This window comes from Bombina bombina, chromosome 3 (genome assembly GCF_027579735.1).
Source record: "Bombina bombina isolate aBomBom1 chromosome 3, aBomBom1.pri, whole genome shotgun sequence".
Taxonomy (NCBI): domain Eukaryota; kingdom Metazoa; phylum Chordata; class Amphibia; order Anura; family Bombinatoridae; genus Bombina; species Bombina bombina.
Genome location: NC_069501.1, coordinates 191,256,678 through 191,283,539, shown reverse-complemented (window position 1 = coordinate 191,283,539; position 26,862 = coordinate 191,256,678). Strand labels below are relative to the sequence as shown.

At 41.1% G+C, this 26,862-nt stretch overlaps 1 protein-coding gene across 1 annotated transcript in view; it reads left to right on the top strand.

Moving 5' to 3' along the window:
* Positions 1 to 26,862, top strand: part of CMSS1 (cms1 ribosomal small subunit homolog) — a 770,463-nt gene that overhangs the window by 729,642 nt on the left and 13,959 nt on the right. The window contains exon 8 of the mRNA XM_053706056.1: positions 13,380 to 13,467. Coding sequence (XP_053562031.1) covers positions 13,380 to 13,467 — 88 coding nt within the window. The remainder of the gene's footprint in view (positions 1 to 13,379; positions 13,468 to 26,862) is intronic.

Sequence of the window (26,862 nt, the reverse complement as noted above, 5' to 3'; positions counted from 1 at the left end):
TGAATTAATTACCAACATAAATGCCCCCATCACTAAGATTTAAATTAAAAAAGTTATTCAAGACCTATCATTGGATAAAGCAGCAGGGCCAGGCGCAATTCCAAATGAGTATTATAGAATCTTAGACCAGAATATCGTCCCATACCTTGAAAAGATTTTTAACTATTTTTACACTGAGAGCAAACCTATTCCCTCTAGCTTTACTGCTTCTATGACCACGCTTATTTTGGAACAGGGTAAGGACCCTACAAAAAAGAATCATATAGACCCATAGCACTCCTCAATTCTGACTATAAACTACTTACTTCCATTCTTGCTAGACGTCTACAAACTTTACTACCCAATATCATTCATAAGGATCAGGCAGGATTTATGCGTAAAAGAAATTCTGCTGCTAAAATCAGGGAATTTTTTAACAATTGATTATTTGAATTTTTTAGAGGGAATCCCAGAACCGGAAAGAGTAAACTATTCAGACCTGGAGATTATATCGATTGATGCTGAAAAAGCATTTGACTCCATTATGACCATCTGATATTCTCCTTACGTAAATTTGGTTTTAAAGAGAACTTTGTAAGCTTCATTTACAATTTATATAATGCTCCTCATACAAAATTAATAGTGAACAATAACCTGTCTCCGGAAATAACTCTGAATAGAGGCACGCGCCAAGGATGTCCCCTATCTCTGTTCTTGTTTAATATTTCAATTGAACCCCTAGCTATCATGATTAGACAATATCAGGACGGCATTAAAGTAGGACATAAAGAACTAAAGATTGCATTATACGCGGACGATATCCTTCTTTATATATCTAACATCAAGATAAATATCCATAAAATCTTATTGTTAATTGACGGCTAGATTACGAGTTTTGCGTTATGGCTCACTACCGCTGCTATTACGAGTCTTGTAAGTACAGCTGTACCGCACACTTTTTTGGCCGTCATGCAACGTAACTACCGCACCTTTCAAAAAGTCCTTTTTCAATGGGACTTCCATAGCGCCGGTATTACGAGTTTGCCTGTCTGGCCAAAAAGTGAGCAGTACTGTCCATAACTACAAGATCTGTACCGTCAGCTGAAAGTCAGTAATTATGGGTTTTACGTTACAGAGCTGTAGCATAAAACTCATAACTAAAGTGTTACAAAGTACACTAACACCCATAAACTACTTATTAACCCCTAAACTGAGGCCCTCCCGCATCGCAAACACTAATATAAAATTATTAACCCCTAATATGCCGCTCCGGACATCGCCGCCACTATAATACACATATTAACCCTTAAACCGCTGCACTCCCGCATAGCAAACACTAGTTACATTTTATTAACCCCTAATCTACTGCCCCCAAAATTGCCGCCACCTAACTACACTTATTAACCCATAATCTGCTGCCCCCAATGTCGCCGCCACGATACTAAAGTTATTAACCCTTAAACCTAACCCTAAGTCTAACCCTAACACCCACTAACTTTAACATAATTAAAATAATTCCAAAATGAATACCTAAATTATTCCTATTTAAAACTAAATAAATACTAACCCGGAAAATAAAACCTATGATAGCTACAATATAACTAATAGTTACATTGTATCTAGCTTATGTTTTATTTTTATTTCACAGGTAAGTTTGTATTTATTTTAACTAGGTAGATTAGTTATTAAATAGTTATTAACTATTTACTAACTACCTAGTAAAAATAAATATAAATTTACCTGTGAAATAAAACCTAACCTGTCTTACAGTTAAACCTAACATTACACTAAAATTAAATAAATTAAATTAAAAAAATACATTCATCTAAATTACAAAAAATAATAAACACTAAATTACACAAAATAAAAAAGAAATTATCAAATATTTAAACTAATTACACCTAATCTAATAGCCCTATAAAATTATAAAAGCCCCCCAAAATAAAAAAACCTAGCCTACACTAAACTGCCAATGGCCCTCAAAAGGGCCTTTTGCGGGGCATTGCCCCAAATAAATCAGCTCTTTTACCTGTTAAAAAAAAATACAAACAACCCCCAACAGTAAAACCCACCACCCACACATCCAACCCCCCCCCCCCAAATAAAAACCTACTTAAAAAACTAAGCTCCCCATTGCCCTTAAAAGGGCATTGCCCTTAAAAGGGCATTTAGCTCTTTTACATTGCCCAAACCCTAATCTAAAAATAAAACCCACCCAATAAACCCTTAAAAAACCTAACACTAACCCCCGAAGATCCAATTACAGTTTTTGAAGATCCATCCTCATCCAGCTGGGAGAAGTCTTCATCCAAGCGGCAAGAAGTCGTCCTCCAGGCGGGCAGAAGTCTTCATCCATACGGCATCTTCTATCTTCATCCTTCCGACGCGGAGCAGCTCCATCTTCAAGACATCCGGCGCGGAGCATCCTCTTCATACGGTCCCAGCCGTACACTGAAGGTTCCCTTTAAGGGACGTCATCCAAGATGGCATCTCTTCAATTCCGATTGGCCAATCAGCCAATCGGAATTAAAGGGTAAAAAATCCTATTGGCTGATGCAATCAGCCAATAGGATTGAGCTTCAATTCTATTGGCTGATCCAATCAGCCAATAGGATTGAGCTTGCATTCTATTGGCTGATTGGAACAGCCAATAGAATGCAAGCTCAATCCCATTGGCTGATTGAATTCTATCAGCCAATCGGAATTCAAGAAATGCCATCTTGGATGACATCCCTTAAAGGGAACCTTCAGTGTACGGCTGGGACCATATGAAGAGGATGCTCCGTGCCGGATGTCTCGAAGATGGAACTGCTCTGCGTCGGAAGGATGAAGATAGAAGATGCCGTCTGAAGAAGACTTCTGCCTGCCTGGTGGACGAGTTCTTGCCGCTTGGATGAAGACTTCTCCTGGCTTCATTGAGGACTTCTTGCCGCTTGGATGAAGACTTCTGCCGGCTGGATTAGGATGGATGTCCGGTCTTCAAAAACTGTAAGTGGATCTTCGGGGGTTAGTGTTAGGTTTTTTTTAAGGGTTTATTGGGTGGGTTTTATTTTTAGATTAGGGTTTGGGCAATGTAAAAGAGCTAAATGCCCTTTTAAGGGCAATGCCCATCCAAATGCCCTTTTTAGGGCAATGGGGATCTTAGGCTTTTTAGGTAGGCTTTTATTTGGGGGGTTGGTTGTGTGGGTGTTGGGTTTTACTGTTGGGGGGTTGTTTGTATTTTTTTTAACAAGTTAAAGAGCTGATTTCTTTGGGGCAATGCCCCGCAATAGGCCCTTTTAAGGGCTATTGGCAGTTTAGTTTAGGCTAGGGGTTTTATTATTTTTGGGGGACTTTTTTATTTTGATAAGGCTATTAGATTAGGAGTGGAAATAGTGGCAACGGTGTTAGTTTAAGCAAATATCAACCCCTTCATAATATAGTATGCTGAAATAATAGTACATATATAATCTATTCAGTATTCATTATATACCAGTTAGTATCACTGGTGAAGTGTAGGAGAAGGGGGGTGCTGACTGTCTGATAGATATATAGGTACAAAAAAGAGAGAGAAGTTTGACAGTACCCAGCACTCACAAAACACTATATAGTAACAGTATGCATTGAAAACCGGATTGTGTCAAGAACTGGTTATTAAAAGTAACTTTTACTAATGATAGAATAAAAAGGGTGGTAAATAGTACCAAATGTATAACATAAATATGTGAGACATACATTTAAAACTTAGATTAAGAAACAGATCAGGACTGTGTATGTGAGACTTCAAAAGCAGAATTACTTCCCTGGGTAATAGTTCAAATACACCGTAACCCTCAGGGCTCAGAGAATACACGGATTGCTCTAAAGCTAATCTAAAAAGGGGATTGACCCCAACAACATTACCTAATCTGAGCAATACTGGTACCTAGAGCAGGAGAGGAAACGGTTTATAAATGACTGATTAAGGAAGGCAATTGCCACATCAATATGAGCTTAGAAAGGTCCCAGGTAAACACAAATTAACAAGTCTCATGCACACAGACAATGCAATTGCCTTCCTTAATCAGTCATTTATAAACCGTTTCCTCTCCTGCTCTAGATACCAGTATTGCTCAGATTAGGTAATGTTGTTGGGGTCAATCCCCTTTTTAGATTAGCTTTAGAGCAATCCGTGTATTCTCTGAGCCCTGAGGGTTACGGTGTATTTGAACTATTACCCAGGGAAGTAATTCTGCTTTTGAAGTCTCACACACACAGTCCTGATCTGTTTCTTAATCTAAGTTTTAAATGTATGTCTCACATATTTATGTTATACATTTGGTACTATTTACCACCCTTTTTATTCTATCATTAGTAAAAGTTACTTTTAATAACCAGTTCTTGACACAATCCGGTTTTCAATGCATACTGTTACTATATAGTGTTTTGTGAGTGCTGGGTACTGTCAAACTTCTCTCTCTTTTTTGTACCTATTAGATTAGGAGTAATTCGTTTTTATTTTTGATCATTTCTTTTTTTATTTTTGTGTAATTTAGTGTTTATTATTTTTTGTAATTTAGATAAATGTATTTTTTAATTTAATTTATTTAATTTTAGTGTAATGTTAGGTTTAACTGTAAGACAGGTTAGGTTTTATTTCACAGGTAAATTTGTATTTATTTTTACTAGGTAGTTAGTAAATAGTTAATAACTATTTAATAACTAATCTACCTAGTTAAAATAAATACAAACTTGCCTGTAAAATAAAAATAAAACATAAGATAGATACAATGTAACTATTAGTTATATTGTAGCTAGCTTAGGGTTATTTTACAGGAAAGTATTTATTTTTAAATATGAATTATTTAGTTATTAATTGTAAGTTTTATTTAGAATTATTTAAATTATGTTAAAGATAGGGGTGTTACGGTTAGGGTTATGTTAGGGTTAAGTTTAGGGGTTAATATATTTATTTAGTGTTAGTGATGTAAGAGGCCAGAGTTTTAGGGGTTAATAACTTTAGTATAGTGGCGGCGATGTTGGGGCGGCAGATTAGGGGTTAATAAATGTATGTAGGCGCAGCGACATTGGTGGCGGCAGATTAGGGGTTAATAAATGTACCGGTATGTAGGCGGCGGCGACGTTGGGGGCGGCAGATTAGGGGTTAATACATTTATGTAGGTGTCGGCGATGTCGGGGGCAGCAGATTAGGGGTGTTTAGACTTGGGGTTTATGTTAGGGTGTAAGGTTTAAACATACATTTTTTTTCCCCATAGACTTTAATGGGGCTGCGTTACGGAGCTTTACGCTCCGTTATTGCAGGTGTTAGACTTTTTTTTTTGCCGGCTCTCCCCATTGAAGTCTATGGGGAAATCGTGCACGAACACGTAAAAGCAGCTCAAAGCGGCGCTAATATTTGTGTACGGTATGGAGCTCAACGCTGCCATATTGTCCACAAACGCTGTTTTTTGCAAACCTGTAATAGCAGCGCTATTAAAGGTGAGCGGTGGAAATAACTTGCACGTTAGTAGCGAGCCAGCCATAACGCAAAACTCGTAATCTGGCCGTGAGTTATTTGTGTCTTTTTCTGGATATAAGGTTAATGCCTCAAAATCAAAAATTATATGGATTAGGAAAAGCAGGGATTCTGCAGATGTAACTCCTTTTAAAACTGTAATTAAGTCTTTTAGATATTTAGGTATTCATATATCTCTTCAACCAGAACTCTGGTATAATTTGAATATTCTCCCTGTCCTTGATAAAATTAAAGACTACATGAAAAACTGGCAGAATTTCTCACTTTCCATTTCAGGTAGGATAGCCTTATTTAAAATGGTTCTTCTGCCAAAGATCTTATATGTTCTGCATGAATAGGAAAGACATAAGAGATTTAAATGTCTCCCTTCGAAGGTTTATTTGGCAACACAAGAAACCGACAATCTCATTTAATAAACTTTTTTTACCTAAGAAATTTGGAAAATATAAATGTGAACCTTGTTCAAAAGTCTTTTTGTCTGGTTTCCCGGACTACAATGTCTTCAACTTGGAGAGGGTCCCATGTTAAGTTACTATATAGGGTTTACTATACATCTGAGAAAGGATTCAGATGGGGGAACCCCACCTTCAACTCTTGTCCGAAATGTTCCTATCCAAAGGCGAATCTGATGCACATATAGTGGTACTATCCCAGAATCTACCAGCTATGGCAGAAAATAGCTTACTGGGCTTTCAACACCCTAAAATTACCCTGGAAAATTATTCATTCCTTGCAAATAATTTTTCTGTGGGAAGAAACTCAAAATCAACATCATAAAAAAATGATTAACATAATTTTTTTAGCAGGCAGATACCTGATTTTCATGAAATGGAAAGAGGCAATAACACCCAATATATCAGAAATTAAGAATTATTTTAAAAAACAATATATTTTGGAACAATATAACGTAGATATGAATAATAACAGTGACATTTGCCATTTTCTCAAGAAATAGTCCCCATTTGTTAAAAGCTTTCCCCCTAGTGAAATAGAACAGCTGATATACCCATTTAGAAACACTGAAGTAGTTCTGCTGGGGATTTGGTGAATGAATACGGCTCCCCCCCCCCTTTTTTTTTTCTTTCTCCCTACCCCCCTCTCCGATATGGTTTAAATAAGTTTGTCTACTCTAAAATATTTTGTTTCTATGTAAAAGAGGCAAACAGATAATGTATGATCTTTTATTATATCTATTTAATGACACCTACCTCCTAGAAAATAATGTACTATGTTTTCTTTGTAATCAATGCATATGTTGCAATATATATTTTTTTGTAATTTTTTTAAAATTGTATCTTTTTTTTTTTTACTTATGCTGTTTTGGATAATGTGTAAAAACTAATAAAAATATGATTTAAAAAAAAAAAAGGAAGCAAAAGACAAAGCGCATCCACGATTCACAGTATACGTTAATCAAAGTTGACACGCATGACACATAAAAACACATTTACAGGAAACATATGTAAAAACAGCTTATCTGTAATATTGCTCAGGCAGTCTGTTTGCAATAGTCCATATTTGCATATTCTCTTTCCAGTTATGGAGGATTCTGATGCTGAGACTGTTCTAATTTCAGATTCTTTGTCCTGTGAAGAATCCGGTTTGGCCTTGTTGACACGTCAATCAGTTATTTTCGGTATGCTGTATTAGAGCGCCTTGTTCCCCGGGCTCGGGGAATCAAGGGACCGCTGAGCCATCCGCTTCTGGGGGCCCTGTCATCCGAGAGGCGAGTTCCCTACCGATCCTTCCTACTACACATGCGGATATCCCAGATTATGTTTATCCCTCCTTGCAGGGCGGCTTGTTCCCCCTGGAGGTTGCAGCACGTTTTCGCTTCCACATATTTTTGGCCATTATTCGTCTGCAGAGTCCAGATGTTTATTTGCAATTGTGCTCATGCCCTATTGTCCCGGGTCTCCCAGCCTTGGGAGGGCCTGTACAGTTCCCTGCGGGTGTAGCTGTCTCCGAGTATTGTGCCTTTTGTTACAGAATAGCGCGCCTTTGCGTATTACTCAGACATGTTTTTCAGTTATTAGATGACCCTATACTTAATGGATATGGGAATCCACAGTCTTCTACTTTGAATGGATCACCTCATTAGACATGAGGGGATGAAGTAATCTCCTGATTGTCTGTTATTGAGATCCTTCCCAGTTTTGTTGGAAGTTCAGGGTTCTGTTTGGCTGGTCCTGTGGGTAGGCCTGTTTCTTCTTGGGCGTTAACCTACGGGTTGCCTTATATTTTCTTTTATCCGATAGGATGTCTTTTATTTTTTGTTTATATGTTTCCTTCGGGAACTTGCATGTTTCTGCTTGGCTTGTTCCGGTCGAGGCGCCAAGTGCTCATATTATCATTTGTGTTTTTTGTTTCAACAAGTTCAGCTAAGCATTCTAGAGGAACTGTGGGTTCGTGTGGCAGGAAGGATTGTTTCAGTTCTTATTAGCCCTCAATCTGGTTGGCTGGGTCAGTGGAGTTCCGCTGCGTCACTCTCTCTTGCGTCTGATATCAGAGTTTTCCTCCCCTGTGCTGTGGAGGGTGGGAGGGCTTAGCGCCCTCTTGCCGCCAATTTGGGCAGTTTGGCCTTCTGAGGCTCTGGGATTGTCCTTTTTTGTACTTGGTCCTTCAGCAGCTAGTAGCCTCATGGGTAGCCTAGCTGCGGAAGGTTTGCAAACTTTAGCTAGCTGCGGCTATTTGCACATTGACTGTGTAATATCAAGCTGCTTTCATGAGAACATTTTGGTTCCTCCGTTTTCTCCGTGTGGGTTAGGTCTCCTTTTAGGGACCTGGTTTTCCCTCTGGGAGATGGTTGTTCCCTTTTAGGGACTCTGGGCGTGGTCTCCTTTGGGCTCTGCTTGGGGTTCTTCCCCGGAGCTGGGGATGCACCGCATCCTTTTCTCTCTGTGATCCTCTAATTGTATGGAGGTGATGTGGAGACCAGAGTGTTTTTGGCCTCAAAAAACCCCTTGCTTGTGGTCCTGTGACTGTTTGAGCGTCTATGGGCTCTAGTGTTGTGGTATGACTTTTAACGCCTTAGCTCCTTTGGAGCGTTGAACGATGGCAAGGGGTGGTCTCTTCCTTGGGTCGGGGCTTGCAAGTTATTTTCGTTATCCGGGTTGATCTGGATATTGCATTGATATTTCCCTGTGGGTCTGTTTTTTTATATCAGACGGGGTGTTAAGTTCTCGGTTATTGTTTGTTTAAACAATTGGGGGAACAGACCTATCTTCTCCCTGGTGCTTCCGGTTGCTGAGGCTTCGCTCAGTATTTTCCCTTGTGGATCCCATTGCGGGTTGTTACCAGACTTTTAGGCTCTAGGGCTGGTTCGGGGTTCGCCCGTTCCAGGGAACTTGGGCTATGACCTTTACTCTGACCAATTGACCTGGTCATGGTTGGCCAGGTTTTCTGAGTGCCGATGTTCATTGGGCTTGACTTACGACTTTATGGTCGGTTTCTCTTAGTCAGCTTGCTGTAGTAACCTTATGGATTCACTGCTCTGCAGGCGAATGGCTTTGCAGTGTCACTGCTGCAACTATTGCACATTGGATGTATGTTAGCAAGCTAATTTGTTAGGGGGATTCCTTCCAAGTTTGTTTGCAATGGAGATTTGATCTCTTCTTTAGCCTGTGGCTTCGTGTCTTGTGGGGAGGGGCTCTGCCTTTCTGGCCCCATCCTTTTTCTTAGGGTGGGGGCTTATTCTCCTTCTTATGGAGGTGTGGCCCCTTTCTTAGGTCTACACCCGTGCTCTGTTGAGATGGCTGTGACCATTCTTCCGCTCGTTTGAGCTGGTGTTGGGGTTCTTCTGTTCCCCTGTTTCGGACCTGCTGACGCTTGGGCTGGCCCGGATGGGAGCAGGTTCTGAGATGCCTTGTCATCTTCAGGATCTAGGTTGGCATAGTAGCTAGCTCCCTGAGCTTGCAAGCAGAAGGTTCAGGGTTCCAATCCACCTTCAAGTTCTGGTTGTAACCTCTCATTCTTGGGTGTGCAGTGGGCCTCATTGAGGTTATGTGCTTCCCCCTTTTGGAGACCTATGTGTTGGTCTGGCGGCTTAGATTGCCTAGAGGTGCTCTCTGTCTGGGAGGTTTTTTTTGTTCTCTTGTTGGCTGCTTTTTACTTCTCAGCAAGTAGTCTTTCTGTGTCATCCTGATGATGGCTGCGTGTTCTTGACTCAGGTTTTTTCGTCTGGGTCTGTTACACGTTTTTTGTGTCGGAATACTTTAGTATTCTACGTTCTGATGATGTGAGGACTCCGTCTTCAGTTGTCTTTCGGTGCATTGCACGATGTTGAGAGAAAAGTTTCTCTGTTCCGATGCCAGTCCTAAACCTCTGGTTTCTGCTTGATTTGTGAGCTGGGCAAGCTATTGGGGGTTTTCCTTCTATGAATTTTGTGGTGACTTTTCAGTTTCCCTTCGGTTCTTCCCTGCCCTATCTCTTTGGGAGTTTAGGCTGGTGTTCCCTTTGTTGGTGAGGGGTGAGTGGTGAGTGGTGAGGGACCGACTGTTGGGCGACGGTGTCTCCTGGAGGACTGTTGGCTCAGTTGAGTCCGATTTTGCGGTCTCTAGCTAGGCGTCTGGACTATCTGCGGGTCAGTGTCCTTGGGGCTTTTTCTTTTTCAAAGTTTTCTCGGCTTAGGACAAAGCTGGGTTTTTGTTGGGTAGTGGTTTCAGGCTTGGTGCCCTCAGAATGGGCCGCCTATTGTTACCTCCCGTCTTGGCATTCAGTGTCCTCTGTGGCTTGGGTATTGTTTTCCCAAAAGTAATGAATGCAGCTGTGGACTCTTTCCATTTAAGAAGAAAAACTTAAATTATGCTTACCTTATAATTTTCTTTTCTTCTGATGGAAAGAGTCCACAGCTCCCCACCCGTATTTTTTATGTGGGGTGTCATTATTTATTCTTCTGGCACCTTTCACCCTGATATTTCTTCTACTGTTCCTTGTTCTTCGGCAGAATGACTAGAGGATGAGGGAAGTGGGATGAGTATTTAAGCCTTTGGCTGGGGTGTCTTTGCCTCCTCCTAGTGGCCAGGTTCTTAATTCCCAAAAGTAATGAATGCAGCTGTGGACTCTTTCCATCAGAAGAAAAGAAAATTATCAGGTAAGCATAATTTAAGTTTTTTCTTTTATCATCCATTGAGTTCAGCCCCTGCGAAGTCTGCACATTTTTGATCATCAGGCCCTTAATGTGCTAAAACCCCACCATCTTCTTCCAGAGATTTCATCTGTCTCACCATACAAATTCAAGAGAAAATAGTTTTTGCTTTCTGAGTGGCATGTAATTGATACAGATGACCGTTTGGATGGGGCTTTGCTCAGGATCAGAATCTAAGGGAGATGGTTTTGATTACTAGTACTCTCTTTTAAAGGGGCACTAAAATCAACATTTTTCTTTTATGATTCATATAGAGCAAACAATTAAAAAAAAAAAAAAAAAAAGTTCCCGTTTACTTCTATTCTCAAATTGTGTGCAGTGCTTTATATTCACAGCTCCTACTGAGCATGTGCAAGTGTTCACAGCGTATATGTAAGCAGAGAATTCTCTGTAGTGAAGAGTCTAGCAGATAACGGGCCGAGTATAGAAAAAGTAAAAATTTACTTTTATTCGTATCACAAGTAAATAAGTATTCAAATACAAAGAATCGAAATGTAGCAATACCACAGCCAGTGAATCAATAGTACTTTCACATCCAACATGTCTCATGCCGTTACAGCACAGCGTATATGTATATGAGTCTGTGATTGGCTGATGGCTGTCACATGATAAACGAGACCAGCAAATGGAAGAAATTTTAAATTTATCAGAAAAAAATCTACTGCTCATTTGAAATTCAGAGCAAATGCTATTGCATTACCTTTTTGCTATGCATTTATTGATTATGCAATTCTACTCTATTTGATGATCCTATAATAAAACTTAGAGCTGTTTTTTTGTTTTTGTTTTCTTGCTGAAGTCCTGGGCTCCTAGTTTTTTCAGCATTATGATACGATTCAATACAACCGCATAAGACAACAGAGAGAACTCGGGGCAGATCTACAACAAAGGTTACACATTTCCTCAGATGGTCAGAGATGAACCTGAAGGCAGCCTCCATTCTACATCTTTAGAATTCGGAAGCAAAATGACCAAGCCGTTAGTCTGTTGTGTGTTCTCTTCTCAATCATTTTTCAGACCAGAATAGATTATATTGCATAAAAAGGTAAACTAAAAAGAAGCCAATTACTGTTCTAGAAAAAGGTATAGTCAGGTAATCACAACAGATGCAATGGTGATTACTTTCAGGCTAGTTTATGTATCGCTTAAAATTATTTACTTCATATGGTAATACGATGATGACAGAAGCTTTCTTGTTTTAATCTGGACAGGTAAGAGATTCATTTTCAGATCTGGTCTTCTGATTGGTCAGAATCACTGGTTACTTATCAGTTTCATAGGCCTCTTGTTGCACATTTTATCCCCAAGTCTTCCACTGACAGCTTAGTTACAATGCACCTGATTCTGAAGAACAAGTTTTTTCTTGCATGGTCACTTTCACCCAATTGCAAGCTCCATAACTTTATAACAGCTATATTTTTATTGAGTATGGGCCAAGTTGGATACTTGGGCATTGGAGCTTCTTTAAAATAGCATTGATGTCTCTGAAAGTTAAGGATTTTACATTTCCAGGCTAGATTCAGTATAACTTGTCACTATAATTTTGGAACAGTTGCAGTTTCTGTAAAGACAGGTTCCTAGGGAACAAGTTTTCTCATTACCATACCTTCCTGTGCTTTCTTGGTACTTTCTTACCACCAGTGTAGGTCATATGATCTCACAAGATTACTCTTACTAATAAATGTTTTTTTTTTTTTAATGTCTATATGATTTTAAGAAAAATTGATATTTGTGTTGGTTCATTTTTAAACAGTATTGCTATTTCAATCCAGCAGTTGGCAAAATTCACAAAGAGGTTTCTCCATTCACCAGGGTCTATATGATTTTCTGCAGCTGATTCACTAAAAAACTAGCGATGGGTGAGGTTTATTGAATCAGATGCGTAGATTAACATTGGAATTAATGAAACAGGAATGAAAGAATATCATAATTCATTTTCCCCAGTGATGCCATCATATTTCTCCTTAAAGGGCCAGAAAATACAGTAGATTTGCATAATCAACAAATGCAAGATAACAAGACAATGCAATAGCACTTAAGTCTGAACTTAAAATGAGTAGTAGATTTTTTTCTGACAAATGTAAAAGTTATTTCTATTTTCACTCCTCCTGTATCATGTGACAGCCATGAGCCAATCACAAATGCATATACATATATTCTGTGAATTCTTGCACATGCTCAGTAGGAGCTGGCGACTCAAAAAGCGTAAATATAAAAAGACTACACATTTTGTTAATGGAAGTAAATTGGAAAGTTGTTTAAAATTGCCTGCCCTATCTGAATCATGAAAGTTTAATTTTGACTTGAGTGTCCCTTTAATCTAAGAAAATGAATATTTTTTTTGACTGAATCAAACACTTGATTTGCCACACTAGCTGGAGGAAATAGTAGTAATGTTCGATGCAACAGTGTAAGTTTTGTACATCTTTGAATCAAGGCAGCCAACTGTACTTGTCCTGGAATTACCTATAATTCATAAACGTGGATGAGATGCGTATAGGAAAGGAAAACACCAAGGAAATAGCGAGACGTCTGTAAAGTGTGCAATACAGCCCACACTGTAGTAGAATCCTTGATTTATGTTTGGGTAGCTAATATATGTAAAGCAAATTTTTTTGGTCATATCATTTTTGGAGAATGCTTATTCAAAAGTATTACTTAAACATTGGGAATATTCAAAGTATAAATAGTTTAAAGTAAGAATTAATATGTGGTTATGGTTTTAACAAAAGGGTTTTTGTTTTCTATACAAAATTCCAGGTGGCAGAACAGATCAAGTTTTTGGAAAAAAATGTCATTCACCTTGGAGTAGGAACACCTGCAAGGATTAAGGCACTGATTGAAAAAGGTAAAAAGTGTTAACTGTTAATTACTGTGGTATAAAAACAAACTGAGGTATCAGGTGGCTCCCTTAAGAGTCCTAACACCATCATCATTATGCAAAAAGTAAAGAATGTATCTTCAATTCATCTGGTGGATGCTGATCCACATAATGTAACTTGTAAATGTAAATACATACAGCCAGATTACGAGTTTTGCGTTAGAGGCTATGGGGTGCTAATGAGCAGTTTTCTCTCACCGCTCACTTACCTGCAGCGCTGGTATTACAGGTTTTTACAAACCCGGCGTTAAAAGGCAAGAAGTCAGCGTTGAGCAAAATTTTGCTTTTCTCTTGTAAGATGTATCGAGTCCACAGATTCATCCATACTTGTGGGATATTCTCCTTCCCTACAGGAAGTGGCAGAGAGAGCACCCACAGCAGAGCTGTCTATATAGCTCCTCCCTTAGATCCACCCCCCAGGCATTCTCTCTGCCTGCTTAACTGCTAGGAAGGGCAAAGTGAGTGTGGTGACAAAAATGTTAGTTTTTATTTTCTCAAGCAAAAGTTTGATATTTTAAATGGTACCGGTGTGTACTATTTACTCTCTGTCAGAAAAGGGATGAAGATTTCTACAAGGAGGATGATGATCTTAGCATTTTGTAACTAAGATCCACTGCTGTTCTCACAAGGGCTGAAGAGTACAGGAAAACTTCAGTTTGGGGAACAGTTTGCAGGCTAAACTGCATTAAGGTATGTTCAGTCTGTTTTTTTCTAGACAGACTATGTTATTTCTAGAAAAGGCTGGCAAAATCCCCATGAGGGAAAGGTAAGCTGTATTCAGTAAAAGAGGAATCCAAGCTTGCATAAAGGGCTCATAGTTACTGGTGACACTAATAGGAAAAAACGTTTTGGTTTAGTTACAAATAAAACGTTTTTTGAGGGAATTTAAAGGGTCTTTGTGGCTTGTTTAAGGGTTATTAACCCACATGGCTAGTTTAAGAAACACTCTGTGGTGATTTTTAGGCCCCATAACTTCGAGTGAGGTGGGAAGGGCCTATTTTCAGTTGCACAGTTTATTTACCTCAGAAGCATCCAGCTACTTCTCCAGAGATTCCTGCTGTATTTGAGGGCTGTAAAGAGGTTTTTCCCCACAAATCGTTCCTAAAGGGCAGGTAGGCGCCACAGCAGAGCTGTGGCAAGGTGCTGAACGTTATTTTACCAGTTTTGAAGTTTTTTCAATCCGGTTTTTACATTAAGGGGTTAATTGTTTATTTGCATAGTTGTGCAAAGTTACTAAGGCTTTATGCTGCTACTGTAAAAATTTTGTTGTGTTTACTGCTTTTTTACACTGTTTTGCAGAGTTTGTGCAGCTTTTTTTCTCTTAAAGGCACAGTACCGTTTTTGTTTAAAGTTTTATTTACTTTGCTTAAAGTGTTTTCCAAGCTTGCTTGTTACATTACTAGCCTGTTTAACATGTCTGACACCAAGGAGAATCCTTGTTCTATGTGTTTAGAATCCATTGTGGAACCCCCTCTTAGAATGTGTCCCACTTGCACTGATATGTCTATAAAGTATAAAGAGCATATTTTAGCACTTAAAAATATTGCAATAGATGATTCTCAGTTAGAAGGAAATGAGGGTTTAGCATCTAGCTCTCCCCAAGTGTCACAACCCGTAACGCCCGCACAAGTGACGCCAAGTACCTCTAGTGCGTCTAATTCATTTACTTTACAAGACATGGCCACAGTTATGAATACAGATACAGATACTTAGAGGTTCCTGTTTACACTGATGTTTTTCCAGTTCCTAAGAGGATTGTGACTATTGTTACTAAGGAGTGGGATAGACCAGGTATTCCGTTCGCTCCCCCTTCTGTTTTTAAGAAAATGTTTCCCATATCTGACACCATACAGGACTCGTGGCAGACTGTTCCTAAGGTGGAGGGAGCTATTTCTACTATTGCTAAGCGTACAACTATACCTATCGAAGACAGTTGTGCTTTCAAAGATCCTATGGATAAAAAATTAGAGGGTCTCCTAAAGAAATTTTTTGTTCATCAAGGTTTTCTTCTCCAACCTATTGCATGCATTGTTCCTGTAACTACTGCAGCTGCTTTCTGGTTTGAGGCTTTAGAAGAGGCTCTCCAGGTGGAGACTCCATTAGAGGATATTATGGATAGAATTAAGGCCCTTAAATTGGCTAATTCTTTCATTACAGATGCCGCTTTCGAAATGGCTAAATTAGCTGCAATAAATTCAGGTTTTGCCATTTTAGCACGCAGGGCGTTATGGCTTAAGTCCTGGTCTGCTGATGTGTCATCAAAATCTAAATTGTTGAACATCCCTTTCAAAGGAAAGACCCTATTCGGGCCTGCACTGAAAGAAATTATTTCATACATCACTGGAGGGAAAGGCCATGCCCTCCCTCAGGATAAAACAAATAAGATGAGGACCAAACAAAATAATTTTTGTTCCTTTCCGAACTTCAAGGGTGGTCCCGCTTCCCCTGCAGCAAAGCAAGAGGTGAATTCTGTCCAATCCAAGTCAGTCTGGAGACCTAACCAGGCTTGGAACAAAGGTAAACAGGCCAAGAAGCCTGCTGCTGCCTCTAAAACAGCATGAAGGGGTAGCCCCCGATCCGGGACCGGATCTAGTAGGGGGCAGACTCTCTCTCTTTGCTCAGGCTTGGGCAAGAGATGTTCACGTCTCCTGGGCTTTAGAAATTGTGTCCCAAGGATATCTTCTGGACTTCAAAGACTCCTCCCCCCCAAGGGGGAGATTTCACATTTCTCAATTGTCTGCAAACCAGACAAAGAGAGAGGCGTTCTTACGCTGTGTAGAAGACCTACATACCATGGGAGTGATTCGCCCAGTTCCAAGAGCAGAACAAGGGCTAGGTTTTTACTCCAACCTGTTTGTGGTTCCCAAAAAAGAGGGAACTTTCAGACCAATTTTGGATCTCAAAATTCTAAACAAATTCCTCAGAGTACCATATTTCAAGATGGAGACTATTCGCACTATTCTGAACCAGGAGGGTCAATATATGACTACCGTGGACTTAAAGGATGCGTATCTACACATCCCTATTCACAGAGATCATCATCAATTCCTCAGATTCGCCTTTCTGGACAGGCATTACCAGTTTGTGACCCTTCCTTTCAGGTTGGCCACAGCTCCCAGAATTTTCACAAAGGTGCTAGGGTCCCTTTTGGCGGTCCTTATCTAGACAACATCTTAATTCAGGCCTCGACTTTCCAGCTAGCCAAGTCTCACACGTTGGCATTTCTGAGATCTCACAGGTGGAAGGTGAACATAAAAAAGAGTTTTCTCGTCCCTCTCACAAGAGTTTCCTTCCTATGGACTCTGATAGACTCGGTAGAAATTAAAATATTTCTGACGGAGGTCAGAAAATCAAAACTTTTAATCACTTGCCGAGCTCTTCATTCCATTCCTCGGCCATCAGTGGCTCAGTGTTTGGAGGTAATCGGACTTATGGTAGCGGCAATGGACATAGTTCCTTATGCCCGCCTACTCCTCAGACCACTGCAACTATGCATGCTCAAACAGTGGAATGGGGATTATGCAGATTTATCTCCTCAACTGCATCTGGACCAAGAGACCATAGATTCTCTTCTCTGGTCGTTGTCTCAGGACCACCTGTCTCAGGGAATATGTTTCCGCAGGCCAGAGTGGCTCATAGTAACGACAGATGCCAGCCTGCTAGGCTGGGGTGCAGTCTGGAAATCTCTGAAAGCACAGGGCTTATGGTCTCGGGAGGAATCTCTCCTCCCGATAAACATTCTAGTACTGAAAGCGATATTCAATGTGCTTCAGGCGTGGCCTCAGCTAGCTGCGGCCAAATTCATCAGATTTCAGTCAGACAACATCACGACTGTAGCTTATATCAATCATCAAGGAGGAACACAGAGTTCTCTAGCGATGATGGAGGTAACCAAAATTATCCGATGGGCGGAGGATCACTCTTGCCATCTCTCAGGAATCCATATCCCAGGGGTAGAGAACTGGGAGGCGGATTTCCTAAGTCGTCAGACTTTTCATCCGGGGGAGTGGGAGCTCCATCCGGAGGTATTTGCCCAGCTGACTCAGCTATGGGGCACACCAGTATTGGATCTGATGGCGTCCCGACAGAACGCCAAACTTCCGCGTTACGGGTCCAGGTCTCGGGATTCCCAGGCGGTACTGATAGATGCTCTAGCAGTGCCCTAGTCCTGCAATTTGGCTTATGTATTTCCACTGTTTCCCCTCCTCCCACATCTGGTTGCCAGAATCAAGCAGGAGAGAGCTTTGATGATTCTGATAGCACCTGCGTGGCCACGCAGGACTTGGTATGCAGACCTGGTGGACATGTCATCTGTTCCACCGTGGACTCTGCCAATGAGGCAGGACCTTCTAATCCAAGGTCCGTTCAAGCATCCAAATCTAATTTCTCTGCGTCTGACTGCTTGGAGATTGAACGCCTGATTCTATCAAAGTGTGGTTTCTCTGGGTCGGTCATTGATACCCTGATTAAGGCTAGAAAGCCTGTCACCAGGAAAATCTATCATAAGATTTGGCGCAAATATCTTTGTTGGTGTGAATCCAAGGGTTACTCATGGAGTAAGATTAGGATTCCTAGAATTTTGTCTTTTCTCCAAGAAGGATTGGAGAAGGGATTATCAGCTAATTCCTTAAAGGGACAAATATCTGCTTTGTCTATTCTTTTACACAAACGTCTGGCAGATGTCCCAGACGTTCAAGCGTTTAGTCAGGCCTTGGTCAGGATCAAGCCTGTATTTAAACCTGTTGCTCCGCCATGGAGCCTAAACTTGGTTCTTAAAGTTCTTCAAGGGGTTCCATTTGAACCTATGCATTCCATAGATATTAAGCTTCTATCTTGGAAAGTTTTGTTTTTAATAGCTATCTCTTCGTCTCGAAGAGTTTCTGAGTTATCTGCTTTACAGTGTGACTCACCTTATCTTATTTTCCATGCAGATAAGGTGGTTTTACGTACCAAACCTTGATTCCTTCCTAAAGTTGTTTCTAATAGGAATATCAATCAGGAAATTGTTGTTCCTTCGCTGTGTCCTAATCCTTCTTCAAAGAAGGAACTTCTGTTGCACAATCTTGATGTGGTTCGTGCTTTAAAGTTCTACTTACAAGCAACCAAAGATTTCCGTCAAACATCTTCATTGTTTGTTGTCTATTCTGGTAAGCGGAGAGGTCAAAAGGCTACGGCTACCTCTCTTTCTTTTTGGCTGCAAAGCATCATCCGTATGGCTTATGAGACTGCTGTCCAGCAGCCTCCTGAAAGAATTACTGCTCATTCTACTAGAGCAGTGACTTCCACATGGGCTTTTAAAAATGAGGCTTCTGTTGAACAGATTTGTAAGGCGGCGACTTGGTCTTCGCTTCATACTTTTTCCAAATTTTACAAATTTGATTATTTTGCTTCTTCGGAGGCTATTTTTGGGAGAAAGGTTCTACAAGCAGTGGTGCCTTCCGTTTAAGGAACCTGTCTTGTCCCTCCCTTCATCCGTGTCCTAAAGCTTTGGTATTGGTATCCCAAAAGTATGGATGAATCCGTGGACTCGATACATCTTACAAGAGAAAACAGAATTTATGCTTACCTGATAAATTTCTTTCTCTTGTGATGTATTGAGTCCACGGCCCGCCCTATCTATTTAAGACGGGTAGTATATTTTTATTTAAAAAAACTTCAGTCACCACTGCACCCTATATTTTCTCCTTTTTCTTCCTAGCCTTCGGTCGAATGACTGGGGGGTGAAGCTAAAGGAGGAGCTATATAGACAGCTCTGCTGTGGGTGCTCTCTCTGCCACTTCCTGTAGGGAAGGAGAATATCCCACAAGTATGGATGAATCCGTGGACTCGATACATTACAAGAGAAAGAAATTTATCAGGTAAGCATAAATTCTGTTTTTACCACACTCCAATACTAGCGCTGCTTAAATCAGCGGTGAGCTGGTCTTACGTGCTTGTGCACGATTTCCCCATAGGAATCAATGGGGAGAGCCGGCTGAGAAAAAGTCTAACACCTGCAAAAAAGCAGCGTAAAACTCAGTAACGCAGCCCCATTGATTCCTATGGGAAAACACATTTTATGTTTACACCTAACACCCTAACATGAACCCCGAGTCTAAACACCCCTAATCTTACACTTATTAACCCCTAATCTGCCGTCCCGACATCGCCGACACCTACATTATACTTATTAACCCCTAATCTGCTGCTCCGGACACCGCCTACATTATACTTATTAACCCCTAATCTGCTGCCCCCAACATCGCCGACACCTACATTATTTTATTAACCCCTAATTTACCGCCCCAACATCGCCGACACCTACATTATTTTATTAACCCCTAATCTACCGCTCCGGACATTGCCGCCACTATAATAAACATATTAACCCCTAAACTTCAGCACTCCTGCCTCGCAAACATTAGTTAAATATTATTAACCCCTAATCTGCCGTCCCTAACATCGCCACCACCTACCTACCTACCTTTATTAACCCCTAATCTGCTGCCCCCTATGTCGCCGCCACTATACTAAATTTATTAACCGCTAAACCTAAGTCTAACCTTAACACCCCCTAGCTTAAATATAATTACAATGAATCTAAATAAAAATTAATATTATTACCTAAATAATTCCTATTTAAAACTAAATAATTACCTGTAAAATAAACCCTAAGCTAGATACAATACAGGTAACAAATTTACCTGTAAAATAAAACCTAACCTAAGTTACAATAATACCTAACACTACACTACAATTAAATAAATTAAATAGCCCTATCAAAATAAAAAAGCCCCCCAAAATAAAAAAAAACCCTAGGCTAAACTAAACTACCAATAGCCCTTAAAAGGGTCTTTTCCGGGGCATTGCCCCAACAGTAAAACCCACCACCCACACAACCAGCCCCCCAAATAAAATACTAACTAAAAAAACCTAAGCTCTCCATTGCCCTGAAAAAGGCATTTGGATGGGCATTGCCCTTAAATGGGCAGTTAGCTCTTTTGCGGCCCAAAGCCCTAACCTAAAAATAAAACCCACCCAATACACCCTTAAAAAACACTAACCCCCTGAAGATCGACTTACTGTTCTGAAGACCGGACATCCACCCTCAAGGAAGCGGCAGAAGTCTTCATCCAACCAGGCTGAAGTCCTCAACGAAGCCGGGAGAAGTCTTCATCCAAGCTGGGCAGAAGTCTTCATCCAGATGGCATCTTCTATCTTCATCCATCCAACGCGGAGCGACTCCATCTTCAAGACATCCGACGTGGAGCATCCTCTTCATCCGGAGTCTTCTTACTAAATGGCGGTTCCTTTAAGTGACGTCATCCAAGATGGCGTCCCTTAGATTCTGATTGGCTGATGCAATCAGCCAATAGGATTGAAGTTCAATCCTATTGGCTGATCCAATCAGCCAATAGGATTGAGCTTGCATTCTATTGGCTATTCTGTCAGCCAATCGGATGACGTCACTTAAAGGAACCGTCATTCAGTAAGAAGACTCCGGATGAAGAGGATGCTCCGCGTCGGATGTCTTGAAGATGGAGCCACTCCCCGTCGGATGGATGAAGATAGAAGATGCCCTCTGGATGAAGACTTCTGCCCATCTGGAGAACCACTTCGCCCGGCTTGGATAAAGACTTCTACCGGCTTTGTTGAGGACTTCTGCCCGGTTGGATGAAGACTTCTGCCGCTTTCTTGAGGATGGATGTCCGGTCTTCAGAACAGGAAGTCGATCTTCAGGGGGTTAGTGTTAGGTTTTTTTTAAGGGTGTATTGGGTGGGTTTTATTTTTAGTTTAGGGCTTTGGGCCGCAAAAGAGCTAACTGCCCTTTTAAGGGCAATGCCTATCCAAATGCCCTTTTCAGGGCAATGGGGAGCTTAGGTTTTTTTAGTTATTATTTTATTTGGGGGGTTGGTTGTGTGGGTGGTGGGTTTTACTGTTGGGGGGGGTTGTTTGTATTTTTTTTTACAGGTAAAAGAGCTGATTTCTTTGGGGCAATGCCCCTCAAAAGCCCTTTTAAGGGCTATTGGTTAGTTTAGTTTAGGCTAGGGTTTTTTTTATTTTGGGGGGGCTTTTTTATTTTGATAGGGCTATTAGATTAGGTGTAATTAGTTTAAATATCTTGTAATTTGTTTATTATTTTCTGTAATTTAGTGGGGGTTTTTGTGTGATTTAGCTAATTTAATTTATTTAATTGTTTTTAATTTAGTTAATTTATTTAATTGTAGTGTAGTGTTAGGTGTTATTGTAACTTAGGTTAGGTTTTATTTTACAGGTCAATTTGTATTTATTTTAGCTAGGTAGTTATTAAATAGTTAATAACTATTTAATAACTATTCTACCTAGTTAAAATAAATACAAACTTGCCTGTAAAATAAAAATATTTTTTATAGGTAAGTATTTAGTTTTAAATAGGAATAATTTAGTTAATGATAGTAATTTTATTTAGATTGATTTAAATTATATTTAAGTTAGGGGGTGTTAGGGTTAGACTTTGGTTTAGGGGTTAATACATTTAGAATAGTGGCGGCGACGTTGGGGGCGGCAGATTAGGGGTTAATAAGTATAATGTAGGTGGCGGCGATGTTAGGGATGGCAGATTAGGGGTTAATAATATTTAACTAGTGTTTGCGAGGTGGAAGAGCGGCAGTTTAGGGGTTAATATGTTTATTCTAGTGGCGGCGATGTCCGGAGCGGCAGATTAGGGGTTAAATATTTCTTTTAGTGTTTGCGATGCGGGAGGGCCTCGGTTTAGGGGTTAATAGGTAGTTTATGGGTGTTAGTGTACTTTTTAGCACTTTAGTTATGAGTTCTATGTTACAGCGTTGTACCATAAAACTACTGACTTTAAAATGCGTTAGGGATCTTGGAGGTAGAGGGTGTACCGCTCACTTTTTGGCCTCCCAGGACAGAGTCATAATACTGGCGCTATGGAAGTCCCATAGAAAAAAGACTTTACGAAGTTTATGTAAGTCGTTTTGCAGTAAGGCCAAAAAAGTGTGCAGTGCCCCTAAACCTGTAAGACTCGTAATACCAGCGGTAGTGAAAAAGAAGCGTTAAGACCTGTTAACGCTGCTTTTTCAGCCTAACGCACAACTCGTAATCTAGCTGATAGTTATTTCTACAGTAACATCACATTATAAAGTATAAAAGTCAATTATCGGTGTAATGTGATCAATTATCACAGACACAGAGATATGTAACAAAAGTATTTTATCTCCTGCTATGTGAAATGAAAAGCTAGTTAATAGTTTGGAATCATAGACACATTGATTATCAAAATACTCATAACACAGTAGTGTGTGTATATAATCTATACCGAGCTATAGTAGTATATTACATAATCATTAAGGCAAAGAAGATATATACATGTGATATGAGTTCCTTTATATTATTTAAGGCGACCCTACTCTACCCATGTGCTGCCCCTGTCAAATACTGCCTGGGTCTTATAGCCCCACCAGGGCCTAAAATAAAGCCGGTCATAGCCTCACTAACTCTTTGCAAGATAATTACAGTTTGGGACTGCTCTCTCTCCCAACATATTTTTTTCCTTTTATATGCCCTGGTTTTACAAAATGAAATCAGGGGTAACCAAAACCCCATTTATAAATGTCCAAACATTACTCTCAGACCAGCTGTGTAACAAACAGCAAACCACTTTACTGGCCAGGCACGCATCTTCGCTGTCACGCATCTTCACTGGCCTCACGCATCTTCACTGGCCTCACGCATCTTCACTGGCCTCACGCATCTTCACGGGCCTCACGCATCTTCACGGGCCTCACGCATCTTCACGGGCCTCACGCATCTTCACGGGCCTCACGCATCTTCACGGGCCTCACGCATGTTCACGGGCCTCACGCATCTTCACGGGCCTCACGCATCTTCACTGGCCTCACGCATCTTCACGGGCCTCACGCATCTTCACGGGCCTCACGCATCTTCACGGGCCTCACGCATCTTCACGGGCCTCACGCATCTTCACTGGCCTCACGCATCTTCACTGGCCTCACGCATCTTCACTGGCATCACGCATCTTCACTGGCATCACGCATCTTCACTGGCCTCACGCATCTTCACTGACCTCACGCATCTTCACTGACCTCACGCATCTTCACTGGCCTCAGGTGGAAATATCAGGAAACTGGAACCAATGGCTCCACTTACCAGATACTCTTCAAATGTAACAAAACAGGGACAGAAGAGGCAGGGAAAATAAATAATAGAAAGGGAAACAGAGGGTAAATTTTCAACAGTCAAGGTCAAAAGAGGTCAGACAGATACAATATAAATGCAGATTGTCAGAGTAATGTCTCATAGAAAGCCCAGTAAATTCAAATTATCAGGGAAGGGGAATATCTCAAGAATAACCTAGTCAACTGGAGTCACATTCAAATTGTCAAAAACAAAATTTATGCTTACCTGAAAAATGTATTTCTCTTGTGGTGTATCCAGTCCACAGATTCATCCATTACTTGTGGGATATTCTCCTTCCCAACAGGAAGCTGCAAGAGGACACCCACAGCAGAGCTGTCTATATAGCTCCTCCCCTAACTGCCACTCCCAGTCATTAGACCGAAGACAAGCAAGAGAAAGGAGAAACTATAGGGTGCAGTGGTGACTGTAGTTTAAAAATAAAAAACGCCTGCCTTAAAATGACAGGGCGGGCCGTGGACTGGATACACCAGGTAAGCATAAATTTTGTTTTCTCTTGTAAGGTGTATCCAGTCCACAGATTCATCCATTACTTGTGGGATACCAATACCAAAGCTATAGGACACGGATGAAGGGAGGGACAAGGCAGGCGCTTAAACGGAAGGCGCCACTGCCTGTAAGACCTTTCTCCCAAAAATAGCCTCCGAAGAAGCAAAAGTAGACCACAAACAAAGCAGATGTTTGACGAAAATCCTTCGTAGCTTGTAAATAAAATTTTAAAGCACGAACCACATCAAGATTGGGTAATAGACGTTCCTTCTTTGAAGAAGGATTAGGACATAGTGAAGGAACAACAATCTCCTGATTGATATTTTTATTAGATACCACTTTAGGAAGAAAACCAGGTTTGGTACGTAACACTACCTTATCTGCATGGAAAATGAGATAAGGGGAATCACATTGTAAAGCAGATAACTCCGAAACTCTTCGAGCCGAGGAGATAGCTACTAAAAACAGAACTTTCCAAGATAAAAGTTTAATATCTATGGAATGCAAAGGTTCAAACGGAACCCCTTGCAGAACCTTAAGAACTAAATTTAAACTCCATGGCGGAGCAACAGGTTTAAACACAGGCTTGATTCTAATTAAAGCCTGCCAAACGCCTGAACGTCTGGAGTATCAGCCAGATGCTTGTGCAAAAGAATAGACAGAGCAGAAATCTGTCCCTTTAAGGAACTAGCTGACAATCCCTTCTCCAATCCTTCTTGGAGAAAAGATAATATCCTAGGAATCCTGACCTTACTCCATGAGTAACCCTTGGATTCACACCAATGAAGATATCTACATCATATCTTATGATAGATTTTCCTGGTGACCGGCTTTCAAGCCTGAATTAAGGTATCAATGACCAACTCAGAGAAACCACGCTTTGATAAAATCAAGCGTTCAATTTCCAAGCAGTCAGACGCAGAGAAATTAGATTTGGATGGTTGAAAGGACCCTGAAGTAGAAGGTCCTGCCTCAGCGGCAGAGTCCACGGTGGAAGGGATGACATGTCCACCAGATCTGCATACCAAGTCCTGCATGGCCACGCAGGTGCTATCAAAATCACCGAAGCTCTCTCCTTCTTGATCTTGGCAATCAGACGAGGGAGCAGAGGAAACGGTGGAAACACATAAGCCAGGTTGAAGGACCAAGGCGCTGCTAGAGCATCTATCAGCGCTGCCTTGGGATCCCTGGACCTGGATCCGTAACAAGGAAGCTTGGCGTTCTGACGAGACGCCATGAGATCCAGTTCTGGTTTGCCCCAAAGTTGAATCAACTGTGCAAATACCTCCGGATGGAGTTCCCACTCCCCTGGATGAAAAGTCTGCCGACTTAGAAAATCCGCCTCCCAGTTCTCTACTCCTGGGATATGGATAGCTGATAGATGGCAAGAGTGAACCTCTGCCCATAGAATTATTTTTGAAACCTCCAACATTGCTAGGGAACTCCTTGTTTCCCCTTGATGGTTGATGTAGGCTACAGTCGTGATATTGTCCGAATGAAATCTGATGAACCTGACCGCAGCAAGCTGAGGCCAAGCCTGAAGAGCATTGAATATCGCTCTTAGTTCCAGAATGTTTATCGGAAGGAGTGCCTCCTCCTGAGTCCACGAGCCATGAGCCTTCAGGGAGTTCCAGACTGCACCCCAGCCCAGAAGGCTGGCATCTGTCGTTACTATTGTCCAATCTGGCCTGCGGAAGCTCATACCCTTGGACAGATGGACCCGAGATAGCCACCAGAGAAGAGAATCCCTGGTCTCTTGATCCAGATTTAGTAGAGGGGACAAATCTGTGTAATCCCCATTCCACTGACTGAGCATGCAAAGTTGCAGCGGTCTGAGATGTAGGCAGGCAAACGGCACTATGTCCATTGCTGCTACCATTAAACCGATTGCTTCCATACACTGAGCCACTGAAGGGCGAGAAGTGGAATAAAGAACACGGCAGGAATTTAGAAGTTTTGACAACCTGGCCTCTGTCAGGTAAATCTTCATTTCTACAGAATCTATCAGAGTTCCTAGGAAGGAAACTCTTGTGAGAGGGGATAGAGAACTCTTTTCTTCGTTCACCTTCCACCCATGAGACCTCAGGAATGCCAGAACAATGTCCGTATGGGACCTGGCGATTTGAAAAGTCGATGCCTGTATCAGAATGTCGTCTAGGTAAGGGGCTACTGCTATACCCCGCGGCCTTAGGACCTCTAGGAGGGACCCTAGAACCTTCGTAAAGATTCTTGGTGCCGTGGCTAATCCAAAGGGAAGAGCCACAAACTGGTAGTGCCTGTCTAGGAAGGCGAACCTGAGAAACCGATGATGATCTTTGTGTATCGGAATGTGAAGATAAGCATCCTTTAAGTCCACGGTAGTCATATATTGACCCTCCTGGATCATAGGTAGGATGGTTCGAATAGTCTCCATCTTGAAGGATGGGACCCTGAGAAATTTGTTTAAGATCTTGAGATCTAAGATTGGTCTGAAGGTTCCCTCTTTCTTGGGAACTACAAACAGATTTGAATAGAAGCCCTGCCCCTGTTCCTCCTTTAGAACTGGGTGGATCACTCCCATAACTAGGAGGTCTTGAACACAATGTAAGAATGCCTCTCTCTTTATCTGGTTTGCAGATAATTGTGAGAGATGAAATCTCCCTTTTGGGGAAGAAGCTCTAAAATCCTGAAGATATC